We start from the raw sequence: 22,680 nt of genomic DNA, 5'->3' as shown, positions 1-22,680 counted from the left end.
GATCTGATTGGTTTTAGCACTCAATTACTTTGAAACCAATTCACCCTACATGGTACTGTACCTGCCTTTTCAAAGACAGGCAGACGGATAGGCAGCCTTGGTCAAATGTATGGGTCCTTCTTTGTCCTGAATTATAGGTATTCAGTAGAAGTGAAAGTGAGGCTCAAATTCTGCACTATTCCTGAATTTGATATAGTTTCACCTGAAATAATCACATATTGTTTTCGCATCTTTTCTGTGTCAAGCTAGATTATGTTCATAAAGCAATACATTTAATAATTTATATAAACAGGAATAGGGTAGTTATCTCTGTAATATCTCCAGATGAATGAATGAAAAATAAATATTTAAACAAATTATTCAGAGACTGCAACTACAGAAATGTAACACATGGTTTAAAAAGTATTACTAAGATGATTTGATGGAGGTAAAAAAAGGACTTCATACATTATTGACATTGCTCCTGTGAAAATATAAAAATATTACTATTACAACCAACAACATAATCAATGTTTCTTAAAGTCTGCACTTTTAAAAGGCAAAACTAAATCAACAGAAATGCTTTCTTTCTTTACCATGCAAAGATATTACATTCTTATAAAATAGTTTCAATCTCAGCATGCTCAGGCCGGGCCATAGTTCTCTCCTTTACAGACACGCACAGTTACCAATCTCAATTCTTGTATCGATCTATCACCTGAGAGGAAGCCAGTCTGGATCAAACCCAGATCTCCAGCACTGCAGGCAGAATTATTACCAGATTTCCAGAAGGCCTGGAGCACCTGGCAAGGCAGTAATTGGCTGCTAGATCAGACCTTGTGGACCTGTCCCAGGACATTGTCCTTCACAAGATGACTAGCATGTTCCCAATAGCTTTGGTGTTGCTAAACAAATAAAATCAATTAATATATCAATGTGCCACATTTTAGAATTCATTATTTTCATTTCCATGCACATAACTTCAGTCTGATTTCTCAATTGAAAACCAGAAAGTGATAAAATGACATTACCAAGTCCTTGAGTAAAATGCTTTCCTATTTTTCTTTATTTTGCAAAATGTTTCAGTTCAGTGGTTCTCAAACCTGTCCTGGAGTACCACCTTCCCTACTGTTTTTAGTTCCAACCGAGCTCTCAATTACTTAATTGAACTCTTAATCGAACTAATAATTTCCTAAATCAGAGCCTTTTAATTATTTTTAACAGTAGGGGTTTTAAGTCAAGTATAAAATTGTATAAGGAAATTATCTTATTAAGGAACCAACTTTTTATCAGTTACACGGTTTAAAGAGTGAAATGTAATCAAAGTATTCCAATTAAGGGTTCAATTAAGTAATTGGGAGCTCGGATGGAACAAGAACCATCAGGGTAGGTGATACAGGATTGAGAACTACTGATTTACAGCTCCTAACTCAATGAAAACTCGTATTAAACAGACCCTGGAAGAACGTATATTCCTCCAGGAATGGAATCTAAACCTATATTTGAAACCATGTGCTCCTTTAATGCAGAGAAAATGTGTCTGTGATGTATCGCCTCAACATAAAGTAGCAAAGGATTAATGAAGATCGCTTGGGTTAAACTGCTTGGTAACATTACTCACATATGTTTGCTTTGTGTAAAGATGTTCAAGGCAGATGGTAAGATGACACAGAAACAAGCTGACTACTGACTAAAGAAAAAAAGGCAATCAAGAAGCATGCAAAATTAATTTAATCAGCAACTCACAATTCACAGCTACTCTCCCTTGAGAAAGCAATAACTTGCAGTCACCTACACAGATCAAAGTGTTCATTTATTTCCCATCAACCTTTAAGACTACCTACTTGTTCTAACAAATGGGTCATTGAGGGAAATTCTGAATGGACTGTGCCAACAGCAGGGAAATTTAACTTGGACACACTGGATTTACTTTGGAAAATAAATCACTCCCACACCAACAAAATACTAACACCTGAATCAAGGGTGAGTTGAAGTCAAGGAAATGGCTCTGTGAATCACTTTAATGAATGTCAGCTGGGGTAGAAAAAAAGCCCTATCCCTAGCAAAAGAGAGAGTGACTAATTTCAAGTTGTTTGGCTTTATTTTGTGCTTAGAAAGGTGGTACTAAGAATACTTTATTTTATTTTTTAAGTATTCACATTTGGTTGTTAGTGAAGTTTCCTAGCTGCCTGTACTTGGAAAATATTTGGCTTAGGGAACTAACCTTACATTCTTACTTGAGCCAGACATACTGTGTCTGATTTTATGTGTGTGTGTGTGTGTGTGTGTGTGTGTGTGTGTGTGTGTGTATAAAATATGATTTTGTGTTAATTGTGTCTTGTCTCTCAAACTCTATATTTCATCTGTGTGCACATCTACTCAAATCACACTTGAGGGAGAAAAGCAAGGTTACAGGTTAGAAGATTAGAAGGTCTGGCAGATGGTTCCATTACTATGATTTACACAGATTCAACTTTTCCTTCCTCTAATTGGCATGGATTCTAATGCTGCCAGCTGTTTTTCATTGCATAAATGAGAGTAGCAATGGATATAGTATTTATAGGCAATGAACTGTTCATAGACTCTTTTAATACATCTGAAAATAAGCTTAAATATTTTTGTTTAAATAATTGAAATGGGGGAACCATAGAAACGTGTTTAATGTGCGATGTGCTCAGATTAAAGTGTAAACTAATATAGACAAACATCACTACATGAAAGTTAAGCATGTTAGACACTAACACGGTGGATATATTAAAGGGGGAGACAGTGAATAAGGATGTAACTTAGTGCCAGGAAAAATAAAAAATAAAAAAATGAAAATAAACTTACCTTGTGTTGTGATCTGCACAGGTGTTGGATAGGGCAGCTCAGGAGCTGTGTTTCAACTGTCGTGTAGTTCGGAGGTATGTTTAATCTACATCTATGTAGAATAAACATAGTGTGCAAAGATAAAACAACAACAACAATCAACATCAGTAATAATAGCCCCGCATTGACTGGCAGGCCATGTATAATAACATGAGGTTTTACTACAGTCTCAGTTTTGGTTATTCCTTGATTTACACCGCCACCTGCTGTCCACGAAGGAATAAAACACACTCTGAAGGAGCGAGTATTTCTCAATATTCGATATTCTAATCCGAATTATGTGTTTAAACTGTAAAATGTTTCGTTTGTATGTTACAAATACATTATAGTATCTGGCTTTTGTGAAACTTTTGTAAAATTTTATGAATGCAACTGCTTTGTTTAACCCTGCATATTTTAATAATTTATATGTACTTATTCTTGCACTTTTAACTGCCTAATACGCATTAAGTATCATTGTAATGTAACTATTACCAATGTTTTGCTAACAATTAACTATCCTGTCCTGTATTTTGTATTATGCTGTAGTTTAATGACTTCAGTAGACTTTGTGACATATGTAAATCGCTTTTGCAAATATATACATACATACAACAGACAGACAGACAGCCATATACACACAGATACATATTTCCCCTAGTTCAACAAATAAGTAGGTAGGGCCTCCTTGAGAGTTATTTTAAAAATAAGTGTTGAAAAAATATAGCTACAGGGCTTATTTGTTTAAGTACATGTAATATGTCGTTTTATTTAACAATTAAATATGTAACCTATATTGATAATTTCTTATTAACAATTAGCGTTAAAAGCGCATTTAACGCACTTTTTCCTTCACCAAGATGGCCGCCTATTGACTTCACGTGGCCAAAAACAACGCGAGAGAAACACTGTGCTCTTCCACGCTGTCAACTTTCCTCCGTGGGGGAGGGGATGGCTCGTGCAGTCGGGGTTGTGCTGCTCGTCACTTCCGGTCGGCGTCTCCAGGCTGGAAAGCGAGGGGGGGGGGGGTGAATAATAGCAACAAGAAGAAGCCGGAGGTGGCGAGGGGGGCAGTCGGCCAGACATGCAATAAAGCCACAGATAACAGCATCAAATCATCTCCTTTTATTCCTGTACATAGAGTATTGCACTGTCGGAAACCATCTCGTAATAACATTGGAATACACCAGCTGGCCGTCTAATCCCGAGGACGGAGTCACACACAGGTACGATCAGCAGTTTATGGTCTATTTTTGCAAGCGGCCAGGCTGCACTGGAAATGTCACCCATCTGGCTCATGCACAATTTGAAATGCCAGGGGACGATGGCATGCAAACAGTATGATACCACCCCTAATGTGATGTGGTGGGATGGGTGCTGTGCCACAAGAGTGCAGATCGGGCTTTCTCGGCCTCTCCAGACGGACACATCGAAACCTGACACTGACCCTAGTTGTGACTCTGACTCGTTGTAAGGATTAAGGATGGGGGCTGACCACGGGGGGAGAAAATATATATGCTAGATTTCGTTCCTATCTATGTATATTTTGCGTTTCCACCCAGCCCTAATCCATGCACTTCTCCACCGCAGTACATATCTAACATGTAGGCATGTAATGCATGGTTGGGGACAGTCTAGTAACAGCTGTGCATGGCGGCTACTGCCGTCTACATGCTTCGTGATCTCCACATATGTGCCCGGTTTATTGGGGGCGATCACCACCTCCTACTACATGTTTCCGAGTTGGGGGAGCACTCAAGAGCTGGCTGATCTTCATGGACACATAGAGATGGCTTTGGCCAAGGAAAAGACATTGACAGCTGTCTCCAAACAAGGAGCCAATGAGAGAGCGAGTTGCTTTTTCCTTACATGGTTATTTGTGTCCTTGTAAATGCTTCTTGTGTTATTGTTTTATGAGCTTGTTTTGGACAGTCAGCTCTCTGTCATGGACATGCATGGTGTTAGAAATGGGCACAGGTGTTTTGGATTGTGTTTAAGGGACCTGTGTCGCTCTGGAGCTGTTTGTAAGAGGAGGCATATTCATAATAAAGATTGCTTTTCCCTTGGGTCAAAGGTTTCTGATACAGTTCGACATTAGCCAAGTCTGGCGGTGAATGTTGTTGGATATTGGATAGGTAGTACTACTTCCCATCATGTGAGTTTCCTGATACACAGCAGACTGCCTGTACTGACTGTGCTTGGTTATTTGTCCTTCCTGTCTAAAGAAGGTGTGATCTAACATCTGATACTCTTAACAACAGGGTTTACACTGGATGACCCATGTGTGTGATTGAGGTTTCCCTCCAAAGGCTTATGAAGTGCAGAAGGTGGTTTTTGTGGCGTGGTTCATGTGGAAATATACAGGTGTTGTTAGTGGTGAAAGTCAATCGCAGGGTTGTAGATTTGATATATGTACGTAGCAGTTGATTAATCTTAATGGGTTTAGTACATTTTTATATGTTTTACCCTTTAAAGCATGGAAATGAAAGAACATTATATTTTTAAAGTTGCATTTCCACATTTCCCCCTCTTTTGAGTAGGCTAGACCTTTTTTTACTCATTTCCATTGTGTATAACTCTTAACACAAGCTGCTGAACCTCTCATTTCAGAGTCAAAATCCCATTCAGAGTGCAAAATAAATGCTGATGTGTCCAATGAGATCAATGCATCATGCACAAGCAAATCATGGCAACAAAACATCAGATGCTTTGATCATTGAAGCACTGCTGAACAAAACATCCATTAGCTAATAATGCTGTCAAACACAGAATGATTTAAAACAGTCTAAAAGTGTAATTTACTCATATCCAAATGATCAACATTACAAGGAGCAAAACGATAGCAACCTGCAGAATAAAAAAATATTCTATACAATGCACATAAGCATTCAGTGATATTCTATACAATTGAATATTAGGCTATGTTGCAGTCCAAAGATGACCCAAACCAAACTACTGATCAAAATCATGTGGAGTCAACCATGCAACAATAAAGACACCAAAAGCAAGTAACATGTCCAAAACAAGAGACTTTGTTTGAACATTTTCTTTTTAATATCAGCAACACAATCATATAATTGAGTCTTACAGTGACAACAATGAAAATTGCTGATGGGGTAAAAAAAATCTAAAGTATGCTGACATTTTGTTTTACAAAGTAAAAATGAGCAAAATCTACTTACAGTAACTAGAACATTATACTGTAATGCTTTCACTGATATTGACAACGGAGAGCTATTTCCTGCTCTGTATTCGGCCAAAGATTTTCATCAACATCACAGTTTATGTTTTTATTAGCAAGGTGCCGAGGAAATCTTTTCAATGCCTTATGCAAGCCTGGGACAGTGGTGTCTCTTCCATGGCTAGGATGTGTGAGGCCTGCTGGTAAAGGTTCCTCTCATAGACCTTCCATCTCAAAGCAGAAAAGACCTCCTCAATGGGCTTCAGAAACATGGGTTGGAATTCAGGATGTACTGCAGACCATTCTCGCACAAGCACTGAGTGATCGAATAGGACATTGTCCCAAACCCTGACAGATGTAGGCCTGGTTGCTGTGGTTTGTACGAGGCGAGTGTGAAGCACATGCAGAAAATTGAGAAGGTGAGTAGAATGATGTGGTCTAATGACTGGGTCTCTGGCCACAACTCCATGATCAGAAATAACTGCACACATGGTTATATTTCCACCACACTGCCATTTGGCCAAGTTGAAGTTATCCGTGTCCATTAATTGGTGGTGGTTGACCTCTGAATCCAATTCCATCACTCTCTGAACAACAAGGCTAATGCTTGTGATTTACAGTAGATTCTGTCATATTACAATCACAGAGCATTGTTTAGAGCTTGTGCATTGTGCCATAGAACAATGGCCACTAAGCAAGACAATATGCACAATGATGCAAAAGTATGTACCACTAAGCACGGCCATGCTCATCCCACCACTTGAATACAGCGATGTAGCAAGTATACTGTTTAATTCTTCATCGATATTTTCAAAATGTGTGCTGTAATGGTAGTGCTTATGGTCTCAACCCCTTGGAAAATGTGTTAAGATGTTTTGCTTTATCCCTGAGGCATGTATTATTTTGTGCCACAATGGCCATCTCCAGTTGAGCAGTAAGGATGTGTCTTCGTCCACCAGAAAAAAGGTCTTTATTGAAATTATTGTATTTTATATATATTATTAATTTTAAAAATAATACATTTTACCCTACCGGAATTATAAATATTGCACAAAATGTGTTTTCTCACCAATATTTTCCCCACTACAGATTGTTTACGTTCTCTTTATAATACCTAAGTGTTTGTTTAGGAGCTACCAATCTCAAAACAGGTCATTCAAACTAGCGATGAAAGAAACCAGTCGACCTCTTGCTTAAAATTGACACTGAGTTTTTTTTCTTCTTCTTCTTCTTCAGTTGTGGAGCCAGTTAAATCATATTACAATAAGTCTCCACAGCTGTTTGTATGTAATTTGTGCAGTTTTACCACAAGAGTAGAACAACATATTAACATTGAAAACCTTCCAGCAACAAAAATAAAATATCGAGACGCAACAATCCGATTCTCATTTTGAAAACGGGACTCGAGGCTAAATTATGTGAATGTGCATTGCATGGTTTCAGTCTGCATTGAATTAATTGAACAATACTTAGTAGTTTTTAGGTTTTGGTGTTTTCTTATGTTGACTGTATACACTGTACTAACAATAGTAACTTACTCTAGTGCAGCACTAAACTTACTTTGCCACAGGTGCCTTTGCCTTTTTTGCATTCCACCAGCATGAGGCCACAGCTGCCACACTGTGCCTCCTTATTGTTCACACAACCTGGAGGTATTTATGCATTCAGCAGTTAATTATTGATATTATTTTAGGAGAACGGAGTCTGGAGGACTGCTAGCACACCAGAAAGGTTAAATGGATTGAGATTTAGGTGCCAGAAAAATTACAATTCTCTAATCCCTCTACTCTCTGGTAAATGTATAAGTTCACATTCTAATTAGGGTCATACGTGTTTAATCATTGAAATATTGTGAAAAAAGGGAGTGTTTTACTAAATGGTTACCAGGGAAATGAGTCCTTTTGCAACATTAAGTGTTTTTATTTCCCCTCTGTTTACAATACTCTTTGTCTTTTCTTTTTGTTTAAAGTATGACACATCTTTTATCATGTTGGCTATAGAACAAACAGTAAGCCTGTGAATTAGGCCAAATGTAAATTATGGTATGGCTAAATGCTAAAGCAAGTGTAGTGCTGTGTTGTGTTGGGTTCCTTTTTTTAAAAAATTATTTTCCTGCAGTATTTTGAAACCCTAATTCTGCATGTCTGAGAGAAAAAGAAAAAAAAATATATATATATAATTTGACCTCAACCATTCCTTGATTGTGTTGTTTGTAGAGAGTTTGTGCAACTCTATCAATTAAGCTGTTTTAGGTGTTACCAAAACCAACATGCACAGCTACTATACAGAACAGGGGGTGAGCTTTTTTTAAAGCTGTATAAAAAGGTTTGCTGTTTTCTTTGATATGTTTGAGCTGTTTGTCACCAGCTAATGTGACATTTAAGAGTGCGTGTTTACAACACTTCCTAATTTTTCACCACCCATTTAAGCATTTTAAATATGACTGTGTTATCTCTAAAGCCTGTTTCCTTCAATACTGTTGTAAAGCATGAGGACAATATAGAATGTATTGCTCAAAAACTGTAGTACAGTTATGAAATCTCCAACATCTTGATATAGATCTGAATTTCTTTGAACACTTGCAGTTGTAGGATAATTTTAAGACATTAATTACTGCTTTTAACAGTGTTTTCAAGTAGCAGTCAACCAATGCTTCTGTTGGCTAGCCTTTATGACTAGTGTAAGACAAAGAGTAGTTGGTATTAGCCTTCAATGTGCATAATAAAATAACCAAAACACTGTACCATAAAACAATGCATGTAATGGAATGTGAAGCTCAATAAATAGTATTGTTAATACTAGCATCATTTATTTATTATTTAGCCAGAAGAGGGTCACAGTAGCACTTGTCCAGTGCTAATGGGACAAGGGCTTGATTCACAAACTTGGTTTAGCCCCCTAATTGGGGTATCCGGTGCTCTCCTCGAGTCACTTATGTATAATTTTCTCATTCTTTTTTCTTTTTCTTTTCTATTTCATTCGTATTTCCTCTGCAGACCTCCAAAATGACAGACAGCATCATGAGTAAAGCTGCTACAATGGAGATCCCGATAAACAGTAATGGAGACACCGGGTCTCTGCCAGAGGACGACAGTCTGGAACAGGTATGTAAGAGTCTTGGCTGTAACCCCTTCCTGGTGGGGAACTCTTCCGCTCCAGTGCCAACGTAGTCCTTCACATCTGTCCTTCATTCGGCATCGTTTTTTCAAGTTTGCATGCAAAACGTTTCAGTGTAGGACCTTATGGCCTGGGAAACTGCATTCCAAAGGAACCCCTTTAACCTACACATTATGAGGAGAGTCTTGAACCAAATAGGCTTTATAAAACAATATATTTTAATAATATCTTTGTCATCAAGAGTCGAGACATAAAATGGGCAAACGCCAGAACTCCTTAGTCTGAAGTGTGACTGGGTTTTTCAGATCTAGTAATGCTCAGTATTATCTTATTAACCTTGCTTTTTCTTCAGTATTCTTCTTTTTGTTTCCACATCATTCAAATGTAAGCAATTCAGTAGGTGTGCCTTGAGTGTTTTTCCTGAATAGGGGGGTTGACCCTGAATGTTTACAATCGAGTGCTATGCCTTCTTTCACAAATGTGAGAAACACAATTGGCACTAGGTAATGATTAAGCATGGTTAAGATTAGTAGCACAGGTTAGCAGAGTTTGTTTTATTTTTTGATTTGCTTTTATTATTATTCATGTTTTTATTTTATTAGAATGGTTAAAGGAACATTTGTGAATGTTCTTAAAGATACTGAGTTTTACATTTTCTTCTACAATGGCACTATTAAGGGTAATCCCATTGTGAAACTATTCTGTGGACACAAAAGCAGGACACCACCCAGTAGGTTAAACAGAAAATACTGGCTTTAGATCCGGTTTGTAAGTTTTGCATTCTTCAGTTATTTACCCAGGTTTATTAAGGAAGGCAGTAGGATTTAAAAGAATAAGGAGTCACTGGGAAGCTTAATGTTGACTGTGTAGACAAGGAATTGGTTAATCATCTGATCACTGTTGGCACCTGACATGTGTCTCTGTAAGGAAGAGTGTTTCTGGCTCAAAGGGAAGAGTAGGCCGTCCACCTGCTTTTCTTCCCAGAGATCTCCCTTCCAGGTTCAGTCTCTGAGGCTTCAGGGAATCCAGCTGCTGTGCTTTACATAACATTCAGTATAAGAAAGAAACTAGTAATTTAAAATTTGAATTACAGCCTTTGGTTTTGAATTAGGCCTAGTATTTTTCACTTTTGTGTTCCCTGCTTTCTCGGTAGAATGCATAAATGCACCTGCTCGTTAACCAGGGTTGTCATTTTATTGCATACCTAATAGGGGTTGGACTTCTGACATGTCTGTTTGTCTCATGATTATGTAAGCTGAAATGGGAAGGACATTTTCTTGATACAGCTCTAATCTCATTGTGCTTCATGTCGGTGCTGTAAGCTTGAGGTAAAGCCACATGTGTTGGTATTCTGGCCGACACTCACCTATTCCCAGTCACCATGTAAATTGGTTGAATGATGGCATGTAGCCTAATAAACATTGAGGTCAAAATACGTGTTCTGATTGTCCATTTTGCCTTCTGATGGAAATGCTGTTTCAAATTAAGCCAAGCAAATTTGTATACAAATTTTTTTCCTTCAAGTGGTTTCATTAGTAGTGGTCTAGAAAACTTTGTGAGACCCAGACAAAATCAAATATTGAATATTTAATGCAAGGTGGTGTATTTTCAAAATGACATATACGCAAACATTTATTTTGTAGCAAGTATTTCGTTGTGTGTTCAATTTAGTTTAGCCTCTCTAGACATTGGCTTTCTTTTCCAGTTTTATGCAAATTGATTTAACCAAATGAATGCAAATTTAAACGATTCCTCTGCTTACCTTTATGCATGTTACTTTATGGCATTTCATGTTGTTTTGCACTTAAACCTCTAGTACTTATTGTATTGGTTTAATGATCAATTTATTTGTCAGCCCCTGATAAAGTCACTGGATTTCCATTGTTTTATGGAATCTTTATTGTAAGACATTTCAAGTCTAAACGCCTGTTACAAAAAAACACATTTATTAAACTAATAAGGTTGACAACACTGTGCTCTGCTCTACTCTACTATAGAGTTTGAATACTGTCAGCGCAAAAAAACACAATTTAAAATTGTCTGAGTTCCAGGACCTGTTTGAGGATGGAGTTATGCTTTTCAGAAGAACAAGTTTCAGATAATTTTCCAGTTGATTGTCTCAGGAAGGTAAAGCCAATGTATTGTATTGTTTTAAACTAGGATTAAACTTTGGTAAAATAACAAGCAAACAAAAACCTTCAACTCTAAATGACTGTACCAACAAAACACCCATATAAAGAATAACGTACCTCAGAGCAAAAAGCTTCAACAGCTAGTGCTTTTAAAAAATTAAAATACATGTAACGTGTAACTGTGTATCAAGCGATTGAAATTGTACTAAAATACCATAGTTCATTACAATGGCAATATTATACTTGCATTCAAATGCATATTAAGAATAAATATGTATATGTTTGTAATTTTATTATAATCTTTTCATTATAATGTATTATGCTGCATTCATTAATCTGACTCTACCGTGGCACTAGACCTCCCTAATTAACATACATTTCATGTGAAAGCTGTAAACAGCAGCATTTATATCCTCGCCAATAGTGATCTCCCAGTATCATAGCACAGCAGCCGAGAGTTCATTTTGTTAGGCTGGTACACTAGAAAACCAGACTAGATATTATTCAGTAACACAATTGCAGACAAAACAACTATATCTTATAGTTACACAGTTTGATATATGCCCTTCTTGGTTTTAGATTTTTTGTGAAGAGTAGGCAATCTGGTGTTCAAATCATTTTAATGTTACATTCTACCACCTTTTTTATTTTATTTTATTTCATTTCAAAGTTTTTCCACCTACTTTTCAAGCATCTAAGCACCTGTGCTCTCTCCTTTCACGTGTAAATTAAAGCCCTTTCATAGGCAAGGCGAGAAGCAACATCAGCTGTTTGTTAAAATATGAATGTTTTGCTTGCATCCAGTCTTTGAAGAAGTATACAAAACTTCGAAAGCAGTATTTTGTAATTGACGGAATCTTAGACACCATCTTAAAAAAATGACCCTTTTTATAAAGATGGCAGAGTGTGATTGTGCAACAAGTGCTTGTGCTTTCATCTAGGTTTCATGGCAAAATTGTGTTTTTTAGTAATGGGTTTTAATTGTGCACTGGGGGTTTAAAGTGAGTTAATCTGTGTTGCTATTAAAACTAATGCTATTATGATTATATTACAGCCTGGTCCTTTTTTGCAGTTATGATTTGAGGACTGTCTATTGTTAACAAAATTGGTTAAGATTTCTCTCTTTGTTGTGCCACCTTTTTGGTTGCCTTTGACTGTGTTTTTTCCTTGTTTATTGCTTCATATTGATATCAGTATTGCCTAGTATATATCGTAGATGAGGGGAGCACTCTGGGAATATCGCAGCACAGTGTGTTAAAACTGGAGTAGGTTTGCCCCACCGCCCTTTATGTAGACTGCCATATAGCTGATGCAGTAGATGTTGGAAGCCACACAGAGACCTCATCTCAGAGCCCTTCTCCCCCACATGGGCTTTCCATATCATGTTGTCGAATCACAGGTACGAAAAGACGGAACAGCAGCAGGTTGGAAATACACAGAGCGTCCCTGGAATAGTGGCTTCTGTTCTTCTCCAGACCACACAAAGTTGAGACACTCATTCGGACTGCCCGATTTAATTTCTGTTTGTAACAGGACGGCATTGACCATTCTTTTTCTTTTATTATTATTATTATTTGTATTATTATTATGATTTTCATCAAACTATTGCATGTTTCATTCTTTCAGTAGTTTTTGGTAATATTTAATTTGTAATATGTCTTTAAAAATCTGCTTCCAAACAAATGTTAAATGGGATACAACATTTGGCATCTCATTTTCAGAGGGACATGTCCAAAACTCCTCTACTATGATGTACCCCCTAGTGCTGGTTCACATGCCATGTACTATTCAGTTCTGTAGGCTCCACTGTGTTGTGTACCCATGTCTTTTAACCCTGTCGAAATCATGTACAGTCCAATGCTGGGCTCTTATTTTTTGATTTCCTTTTACGTTTAAGTTTGTTTTCTTTTGTCTCATTTGTTTTTATTTTCATACAGGCGGCAAAGATTCAGTGGAGCTTAGATGAGAAGGTAGGGGATTTCAGTCTTTCAGGGCTCCACATTTAACTTGTTGACTAGGGAGATGGGAGGGTTGGTAGTTCATGGAGCTGTGCTCTCTCTCTCTCTGTATCTCTCTGTCTCTCTCTGTCTCTCCCTGTCTCTCCAATTGGGGGGTGGTGTCAATCTTTGTATGTGTAGTGTAAGCAATGCATGGATAATTTCACTAACCCTCTCTAAACTAGCTTCCTGTAGCTTTACCTTCCTCTGGGATCGATTCTAGCAAGGCCTAACTGACATGTGACTTATACTGTCTAATCCAGAGGAAAAACAACTCCTTTGGTACAGTCAACGGGGATGGGTGAAGTTCCAATGGAGTTGATTTTCCACATGTGTTCACACATCCTTAGATGTATACACACGACTTTATGTGGCAGAATTTCACAACATCACAGCTGTCAAAAATATATTTAAATAGTTGTAATGTTTAGTACATGGTTTTATTTATTTGACTTTTATATTTTTTTAAGAGTAAAATCAAATGGATGTTATGCTATAATTCATAATTGATGGGCACTTTATAATATCTGGTGTGTATTACTACACTGGTGGAACAGACTGTTAACTAAAAACCTTTATACAGTTCAGAAGAGGAACCACTTAAGGGCTGAAGTGAACCTGCTTGCATAAATTGCAAATACCCTTTTGTTGACTTATCACACAACTAATGCAGCCTTCCCTATTATAAAGCTTGTTAACCTGCCAGTTGGCACACAAGGCAGTTTCTTAGTAAAGGTTTAGGAGATGGTTATCTTGTTCAAGGCATCAACACCAGCCTCTGCAAATTATTTGTTTTCAAGGGATCAATCAGTCCCAGATACACCGTGATCTTGTGGCTCAGTTCTTAAAGATCTCACAAGGGCAAAGCCAAACGGGATGAAAGAGCGCAGACCTCTGTTTAGCAAAGAACGCTGAGTATTTGAGCCACTGATGCCAGCCAAGCTCCGTTCAAGAAGGCGGGGACCTAGTTAAACAGGCTTAGCCATCAAATCACCCCAGCCACAATAACGACAGCAAAACAACCACATGATACTACGGTACACCCAAACGTGTCTGGCCCTCTTATTGTTCGGAGAATTAAGGTTGAGGCCACTGAAATCTTCACTAAACAAATCCACAATCCTTGCTTATGTGTTATTTCACCATTTTTGAAGATCTCATTCCAAATGCATAGCATAGACAGCTGTCTGCTACCACCAGACAATGCAGTGCTTATTCAATGCACCTCGGTGTTTCCTGCACCTAGTTTTCTTGCAGGGACCTGAACAGAGATCTATATAGGCAAATCTGTTTTTCACTATTTATGTTTTCATGCACTACATCACTAGTAGATGACAAAAGCACAAAGGCACTCCCACTCATGCTGTTAACAATGGGGATTACTGTTATTAAGATTCAAGCTCACTTCTGATTCCATTGTTATTCTGCTTTGATTTCAAAGTACAGTGTTAGTGTTTTTTTTTTTCTATAACTGATTTTTCTGGATATATTTTGATATTTTCAGCAGTGTGACCATATCACACTCACTTTTATTTATTTATGTTTACATTTCATTAATGAAAATACAATAAAATAGGCAGTTTCCTTGCTCCTAGTAGTAGTAGTAGTAATACTAAATATGGAAAGTATCTATTCATTTCATAGCACCTGTTCATAATACAGTGTGACAGAATTGAATTAGTCTGAATACTTTAGCTTAATAATAGCCTCAATACTGAGGTTTTTTTTCCTGCAGCAATGTCATTGGATCTTGACCCAAAGCTGTCTTGTATCTGATATTGGTTGTACCTACTAAAGTGCCTAACATTTTTGTAGGTGCACATTATGTTACATCTCAATATGCTTGATTTAACAGAACAATCTATGTTAAAGTCTTACACTACATGATTTATAGATTATAACATTGTCACTACTTCAGTTTGCATTCCTAATATGTACTGTACCTTCACCTTTTATTATTTTATTATTTATTATTATAAGTTTTCAAATCATGACAGCTACCATTATGAAAGCACTCATTTAAAGTATTGTATCAATCCAGTTAATAGAATCACAATGCATTAGACTTGTTGTTAGCATAGATCTTGAATTTAAAGTGTTGTCATTGCCAGATGAAATACCATAAGGTCTAGTCTGTGCAGTATTGAAATTACAATGTATTCTAATTCAGACACCTGGAGGGAAGAAATGCATTAGAAATGTAAGATTAAACATATTTATGATACTTATTTCAGTATCTGAATTTGCAACAAATACGCCCGTCTAAGAACATTTTAATAAATGCCGTAATCATCTGCAGTGTGCAACAGTTGTTTTCTCGTAACTGCCTGCTAAAAAGAGCTGTCTTGAGTTTCAGAATCAGCCTGTATTGTTTAGTGAGAAATTATCCACAATTATTGACTAAACTGCAACCAAAGTTGGGTATTAATGGAACGCCTCCTACCTTCTGATAAACTGAATTGCATTCTTAAGATGCTCTTAAGGATCAAGCTAACTAGGCTGTTTTTGGCATAAATAACTTTTTTTTTCTTTTCTTTTCTTTTCTTTTCTTACTGCAGTAGAAAAAGAAAAGCCCACCTCATGTTTTCTCACAGCCGCAATGCGTCTGGTGCCCACTTCCTACCAACCTCTCATCCACTCACTGGTCTGCAGGACAATATGTGCCAAATTATGACCTTAAGTACACACCATCCAAATGTGGCCATTATAATAATCCCCAGGTTGAAAAGGATCACAAACATGTTTACTGTTTGTCAGATATTCCTCCACTGTCTTTTCAAAGGTCTTTCTATTCATTAAAACATGTATACAGGGATATTGCAAAGACACTTGGATGGCCCCATTCACTGAGCCAAGTTTGAGACTTCTGTTCTTCTGTGTCCCCTTATAAAATAATGATCATTAACATACTACCATGCTCCTCCGTGACCCTATAAATCAATAACTGTTAACATTAGCTTCAAGTTCGATTTTTTTGTCAATGTTCCTCCTTTAGGCAGAACATGTATAGCTGTGTAGATTGTGTGAACTTGTGTGTCCCCCACCCCCGTGTTTCCATTTAAATCCTTAGTGTTTTAGAGTTAGGTAATGGGTGTTCTTGGGTCTTCACATTGTCAATACAAATATTTATATGTGGCAATCGTGCTTCTAATGCATCACTCATTCTCAGCATGCTTAATGCATAACTCCTGTTTCAATGCAAAGGGTTATGATTTTGGCCTCATAAATAAAGGATCCACTACATAATAACTGTCAGGCCCCACCAAAAACATGGTTTTGATCAGTTCAATATTTGACAAGATCACAAATTCGACCTGGAATGTGGAAACGGGATTCTTCTGCGAATGAGTGGTATGATCTGGGATTTTGAATCCCACTCATCGAGGTGTGGAACTGAGAAGCTGATTGTCAAGCAGTGTGTATTTGTTGGCAAAGCAGTCTCCATAAAGCTGCAGTCTGAGTTAAACTGCATTTATTCATTCCCCTCCTTGGCTAAATCTGCCTGTTCTTCACCCATACAGGACCTCCAGCAAGTGATGGTGTCCGGCCCCAACCTCAATGAGACCAGCATCGTATCAGGAGGCTACGGGGGGACGGCGGAAGGAATCATACCTACCAGCTCTATCAAAGGTAAAATGGCTGGCTGTCCTTTCTTTTTCTTAAGGTAACTTTCCTGACTGACACAAATTGACTTTTCGTGGCAGAATTACAGGATTACATTAATTAATTAGGATGAGTTTTAGAAGGCGAGTCTTCCTCTCCTAAACATTGTCTTGCCTGTGTTCGGCAGTTTCTGTCCCAAGCAATCTGAACGGGGAGAATAGATGGCAATGTGTTTTATTTACACTTCAGCTCAGTCTGATGTGCTTTACAATGGATATGTAATGTTTGTGCCTAAATAGAACTGTTCATAGTGCCAGTGCCTCTTATTTCTTTAGGAATAAATGGAGCTGAAAATGCAAAATGTAATGGGTCACCCTTACTTGGTTATTATATGAGCTTTTGTAGTCAATCCAGAAATTTGACTCCAGTCTTTTTTCTTCTTGTTCCCTCCAATGAATCATTCCCCTTCTTCCACCTTCGGTTCAGAAGAGGAATTTTTGTCAGACAAGGCCCTCTTTTAAGGTTTTGCTAACTTCATGGTAATGATGTACAGCAGTATTATGTTGCCGTTTCAACATTTTTAAGGATTGGATTTGATTCCCAATTGAACAGGAAGGTGACGCTTTAAATAAATGTAATTGTTTATTAAAACCAAATATCATTAATCATAAAATCAAAAGACAAATAGGCCTGTGTCTTCAAGGAGGTATTGGTCTCTCTTCATCTCTTTGGTTCCTTCCCTCAGTCTTGTCCTGCTAAACTTCCTTGTACGTCATAGCTTCCAATTTGAAAATGTATAGTTGAGAAAAAGCATTCTCAATTTATTCAATTTATATAAAAAGGAACTGCTAACTCATAATGGAGTTCCAACTCACAAGAACAACAACTTAGAAACTGAGTTGGCATCCCGAATACTACTTACGTTAATCAAAGTGTGAGCAGCTGGAATCTTTAGCTTTTTAAGGTCTTCACACAGTATCAACTCTTGAACTAACTGGGATGCTGTAATTATAGATTTAGATTTTGTGGGGATCCTGCTTTTTCCCCTACACATTCCTGTTCCTCCCATCACATTATTTTCAGCTTGCCATAGAAGGGATTTTTTTCATCTTTGCTTTCTTTGCAAACGCTTTGAAGTATTATCATTATTAAGTTATTCCGCTGTATTTGATGTGTACTGTGGCTGTGTACTACATGACTGACATATTCCACAAAGTCTTAAGCTTAGGCTTTCCCTGCTATAAACTGTAAACTGGTAGCTATTTAATTAAACACACACATGTTTGGTACAATATTGCAAAAGCATTCAGGTGAAGACACGTAGTCATACTCAAGAACCTGACTGAGATTCATGCATCTGAATTTCAAATGACAGAACCAATCAAAAATTATTTAATTAATGTGTGACTTAATTGCACTTTGGTAGACTATTGCAGTCACTTAAAATAAAGACATTTAATTTAATAACTTTACACAGTCTATATGATCATTATTAATGATCAAATTAACTCACAAGCATTGTTACCAAGGTTTTCATTTTTTCTTTTTTAAGGTGATTATACAGGTTAAAACAAAGCAAAAATTGCAACAAACATAATTTAAATGTTTGTTTGCATTGGAATTAATTTCTCATTTATGCAAATTATATGAAAAAGCAAAAACAAAACAAATATGTTATTTACAAGTTTTGGACAAATACAACTTCTTGCATCTGAATATATCATCATCAGCGCATATCGATCCAGGGCTGGATGAAGGCCTCCCCAATATGTTTCCACTTACTACAATCTACAGCTTCTCTTATCCACGTCACGCTGGCAAAGTTTACAATTTAATCTTCTAATCTTTCATGTCATCATCTTCTACATTTTTTTTATCTCTTGGGATCTGTTATTTTGTCCTTCTTTGATCTGTTCTTCTTGCAATGTGTCTGGCTTATTTTATATACATAAGGGGATACTAGTCTCATAGAAACATATTTGAACAAATGCTAAAATAATCAGCTGTCTGGAAAATAACTAACTTAATACAGAAGAGAGATCACACACCCAAAGCAAGCTATTGGAATCAGGAATCAGTTCTATGTGGCAAGTTTGAATATGACTGAACATGTTGGTAGGCTTTGTATGAGACAGTAGGCATATTGTCAGAGAAGAGAGTTTTTAAGCAACTTTGCTTAAGATCTTAAGCAAAAAATTGAATTGAAAACAACCACCATTTATGGATGGCACTAGAGCATATAAAATGTTGTATTTAGAGTCCATACTGCATGTAAGGTACATTTTTAAACTACACTTGATGAGAAAATGTAGATTACTTACAGTTAAGAGGAACAAAAATAAATTGTTTGGGAGAAACACCTTGGAATAATATGACCAGAGGGAGTGTACATCAGCTTAGTCACCTAGTCGGAACAATTATGTACTCTTAACTCAAATCCAGGGGTTTTGCTTTTGCAAGTTTCATTCAGAGAATCTTATTTTCGGTATGTTTCAACACTTGGCCATAGGTCTTAACGATGCCAAAGTGGAAACATCTGTTTTATAAAGAAGTTTTTAATGTTATGAATAATTACGTTTGACACATTTTCACTCCTCCAACTTCTTATTTTATTGTAATTTTTCAGAGTATTATAGAACTGTAATATAGTATTCAATATCCACAATTCTCTGGATTTCTTCTACTTCTTTCTTCACTGTAAGTATGATAAAAAAGAAAAAAAAATGTAGTTAAACAAATGTTTTGAAAAATTCTATTATAGATAAAGTACAAACTTTAGGATAGCACTTTACTGTAGCCAGTAAAGATAATTCTTATTAGATCAATACAACTGTTGACATTTTAGTTCAAATTTAAATCACCAGACCATTCAGACTGGAAACAGAAGCAGATGGTTGGTGTCATTTTTAGATGCACAGAAATTAAGTCTTCAATGTTTGAGGGTAGTGAACTCTGCATTACCACCGAGGCAAAGCTGATGGCAGTCATCTGTCCGAACTCTCTGATTTCATGCTGCTGTCGGTAAATCGGTTAATAAGTAAATGCATAAATTCTCCTCAGGACCTGGGATCCGCTACAACCCCACCATGCTGGGAACCAGACGCGTCCTCCCTCTAGGACAAGGTGGTTCTTCTTTCTTAACACACGCCGTTTTTCTTCCTGGTTCTCTCCAGCTCTAGATGGTGAAAGGGAGCTGCTTCTATCTATCTAGCTGCTTTTCAGGACGACTGGCACTTTCTCTGGCTGTGTGCATGTAATCCACCTCTTTTTACCCCACATTGGGGATCATGTTTCCTAGCTACACCTTGGGCTGGATGAATCGCTATTGGAGTCCTTGCCTTAAACAGTTCTGCACCTTGTCTGTATCTCTTTCTACCTGGGATATTACAGAAGCCTTTCTCTTTTTCAAGGCCTAACTGCAAGCCTATATTTCTTGTCTTTTAACATTGCAAACCCTCTGCAGATGAAGGTTTTCTTCTTGTGATCTGATCTGAGATGCTTTGGCATGGGAAGGTGCTGTGGAAATCTGAACTGCTGTTGTGGTTGGCATTACACATGCATAAATGCACCTGGCTTGTTCAGTTCAGTGTCTACAGCACTGTTGTGTTCTGAGGAAAAGCTTCACGTAGGCAGACGTTGGTCACTGTTTTTAATTAAACTTAATCTTTTAACACCAAGCACTTAAAGAGGGTTAAAAGTCAACAATGGAGGTATTATTTCAGAACAAGGTTTTCAGAATTTGCTATTGATCTTCAACATACGTAGGAATGTTTTTGTTTTGATTTTTCTTCCATTTCCACAACATTCACATATGTGTTCCACAGGAATGTCATCTTCACTAATCATTAGTCTTCAAACTCACTTGTGTTCCATCTCTCCCCCCCCCCCCCCCCAAATCATCCTCATCCATTCAACCTACCTTGCCATATTCCCTTTCCTTTGATAACATGGGCACACCCAACTATAATCCTCTCATCCTGTACACCACTCCCTTATACATTCCCTGTTGGATTTTCATTCCCCACCCACTGACCAACCTTGTCATTCCCATTTGGCTTGGCCAATTTGTTCCTGGCAATTATTGTTGTTTGGATGTTTCTTTATTTATGGATTTATTTTGCTTTGGACCCTTCTTCACACCTACCCTGCTTTACGTGGATAAACTAATCTAAAACACACATCCCCACCAATGTCCATTCATTTCTCCATCTCTGCCTCTTGTTGTTTGGGTCCTACCCCCATCCCATGCCCATTTCAGACCTGCGTTTGAAATCCAGGGGGGCTCACATCTCTCCCAGCCAATCAGCGGCCAGTCGGATAGCCAGCCAGGCAGAGGCGCTCACAGGTACCCCCAGTGTCTGCCCTTCCCCATAATCACCGAATCACTGTTCCCTCTGCCATTAGTTGTCATCTCATACTGTACATGAGGGCTTAGCAAAAGGAAAATGTGGGATTCTACTTGTTACATTTCACAGGTAATACAAGGTTGATGATTGCAAAATATATGCGTTTATAAACAATCACACACAAAGTCAAATCTGATTTAAACAGAAAAAACTGACTGTTTTCTTGAAGATCCGCTCATTTATTATTAATTTCGATGATAAGGGTTTGTCTTATATTATCCATAAGAACCTACCCCACCCCCACAAAAAACCTATTGAGAGAAAATTAAGATCTGTTTGTTTATTCTTGAAGGTGGGTTACACTGCAGTGCAAACATCTTAGATGTGTGTCCTGATACATTTGCTATTATAAAACACACTCAGTGTTATTCTGTTATTATAGTTTTAGTCTTTTCTGTTTCACCATCAAATTTGTAATAAGATTTAAAAAAATAAAATCTCAGATTTGATTAAAAAAGATATTCTCAAGGGAAACTGGGGAATGTTGTGCGCATTGTGAAAAAACGCCTTATGATTGCCCGTGACTAAGACTCCATTCTTTGAAGACCAATCTGTTTTAATATTTGTTTTTTCATATAGTTTTTTTTTTCCTTTATACATTGTTTGCATGCAAGTATAAACCTATGCAGCATTAGAATTGTTTTACTCCAATAGTTATTTTTTTGTTGTATACAAAAAACGTATTTCCTCTTTATTGGGTTTATTAAATCACGCCACTGAAACTGTAAAACAGGCTGTGGATGTTGTGGATTTTTATATATTTTTTATTCCTCAAATAGGGGTCAGAAGTACCTAATATCAGAAAGTTAACTGGAGGCAAAACAAAACTAAAGCCAAACAAGAACTTCTCTAAATTGAAAAACATTTACAATATACCTACAACAACTTTTTTTCAGAACATTGCCAGAATCTGCATGGTTTATGATGTTTTTCATGCCAATGTTTTTTCATTTTTTTTTTCTTTTAATCTCCTAATTTTTAAAGTGTCCTGAAGCCCATTGTTCAAAATATCATAATCTGTTTTTGTTTTAATAGTTTTTTACTCTTTCAGGCTTTAAATTATGAATCCTACATGTGGATTTGTTCAGCAAAGTGAAAATGCTGTTGATCTGGATACAGAAACTGAGCATTTGTTGCTCTGGTTTTTATCTCCCTCTGCTGTTTTTCCAGGCGTACTGCTGTTTTATTAACCCCGTTCTCTCCCACAGGCCCCAACATGCACCAGTCTCTCAGCAGCCCAGCGGTCACTGCGGATGAGGTCAACCGCGGAGTCGCCGTGGAGAAGTTTGATATTGTCAAGAAGTGGGGCATCAACACCTACAAGGTATTGGAGACCGGTAGACATTCACTTCAGGTTTAATACCGCTGTGCAGAGTGAAATACTGGACCTTCCCACGAAATGCGGTATAGAATCT

The 22,680-nt window shown here is 37.3% G+C and overlaps 1 protein-coding gene across 9 annotated transcripts in view; it reads left to right on the top strand.

Annotated features, from left to right (window-relative positions):
- Positions 1 to 3,863: 3,863 nt before the first annotated feature.
- The window catches only part of arfip2b (ADP-ribosylation factor interacting protein 2b), a 30,287-nt gene continuing 11,470 nt past the window's right edge, over positions 3,864 to 22,680 (top strand). For 2 of the 9 annotated variants that reach the window (XM_066699809.1, XM_066699807.1), the window contains exons 1-6: positions 3,864 to 4,055; positions 9,007 to 9,114; positions 13,197 to 13,229; positions 16,778 to 16,886; positions 19,920 to 19,982; positions 22,474 to 22,589. In XM_066699809.1, coding sequence (XP_066555906.1) covers positions 9,016 to 9,114; positions 13,197 to 13,229; positions 16,778 to 16,886; positions 19,920 to 19,982; positions 22,474 to 22,589 — 420 coding nt within the window. In that variant the 5' untranslated portion in view covers positions 3,864 to 4,055; positions 9,007 to 9,015. Of the gene's footprint in view, positions 4,056 to 9,006; positions 9,115 to 13,196; positions 13,230 to 16,777; positions 16,887 to 19,919; positions 19,983 to 20,780; positions 21,205 to 22,473; positions 22,590 to 22,680 lie in introns of those variants that run through there. The other 7 variants (XM_066699812.1, XM_066699810.1, XM_066699814.1 and 4 more) reach the window with 5 other exon arrangements.

Source organism: Amia ocellicauda, chromosome 3 (genome assembly GCF_036373705.1).
Source record: "Amia ocellicauda isolate fAmiCal2 chromosome 3, fAmiCal2.hap1, whole genome shotgun sequence".
In the NCBI taxonomy this organism is placed as follows: Eukaryota; Metazoa; Chordata; class Actinopteri; order Amiiformes; family Amiidae; genus Amia; species Amia ocellicauda.
This window is presented reverse-complemented; position numbering and strand designations above follow the sequence as displayed.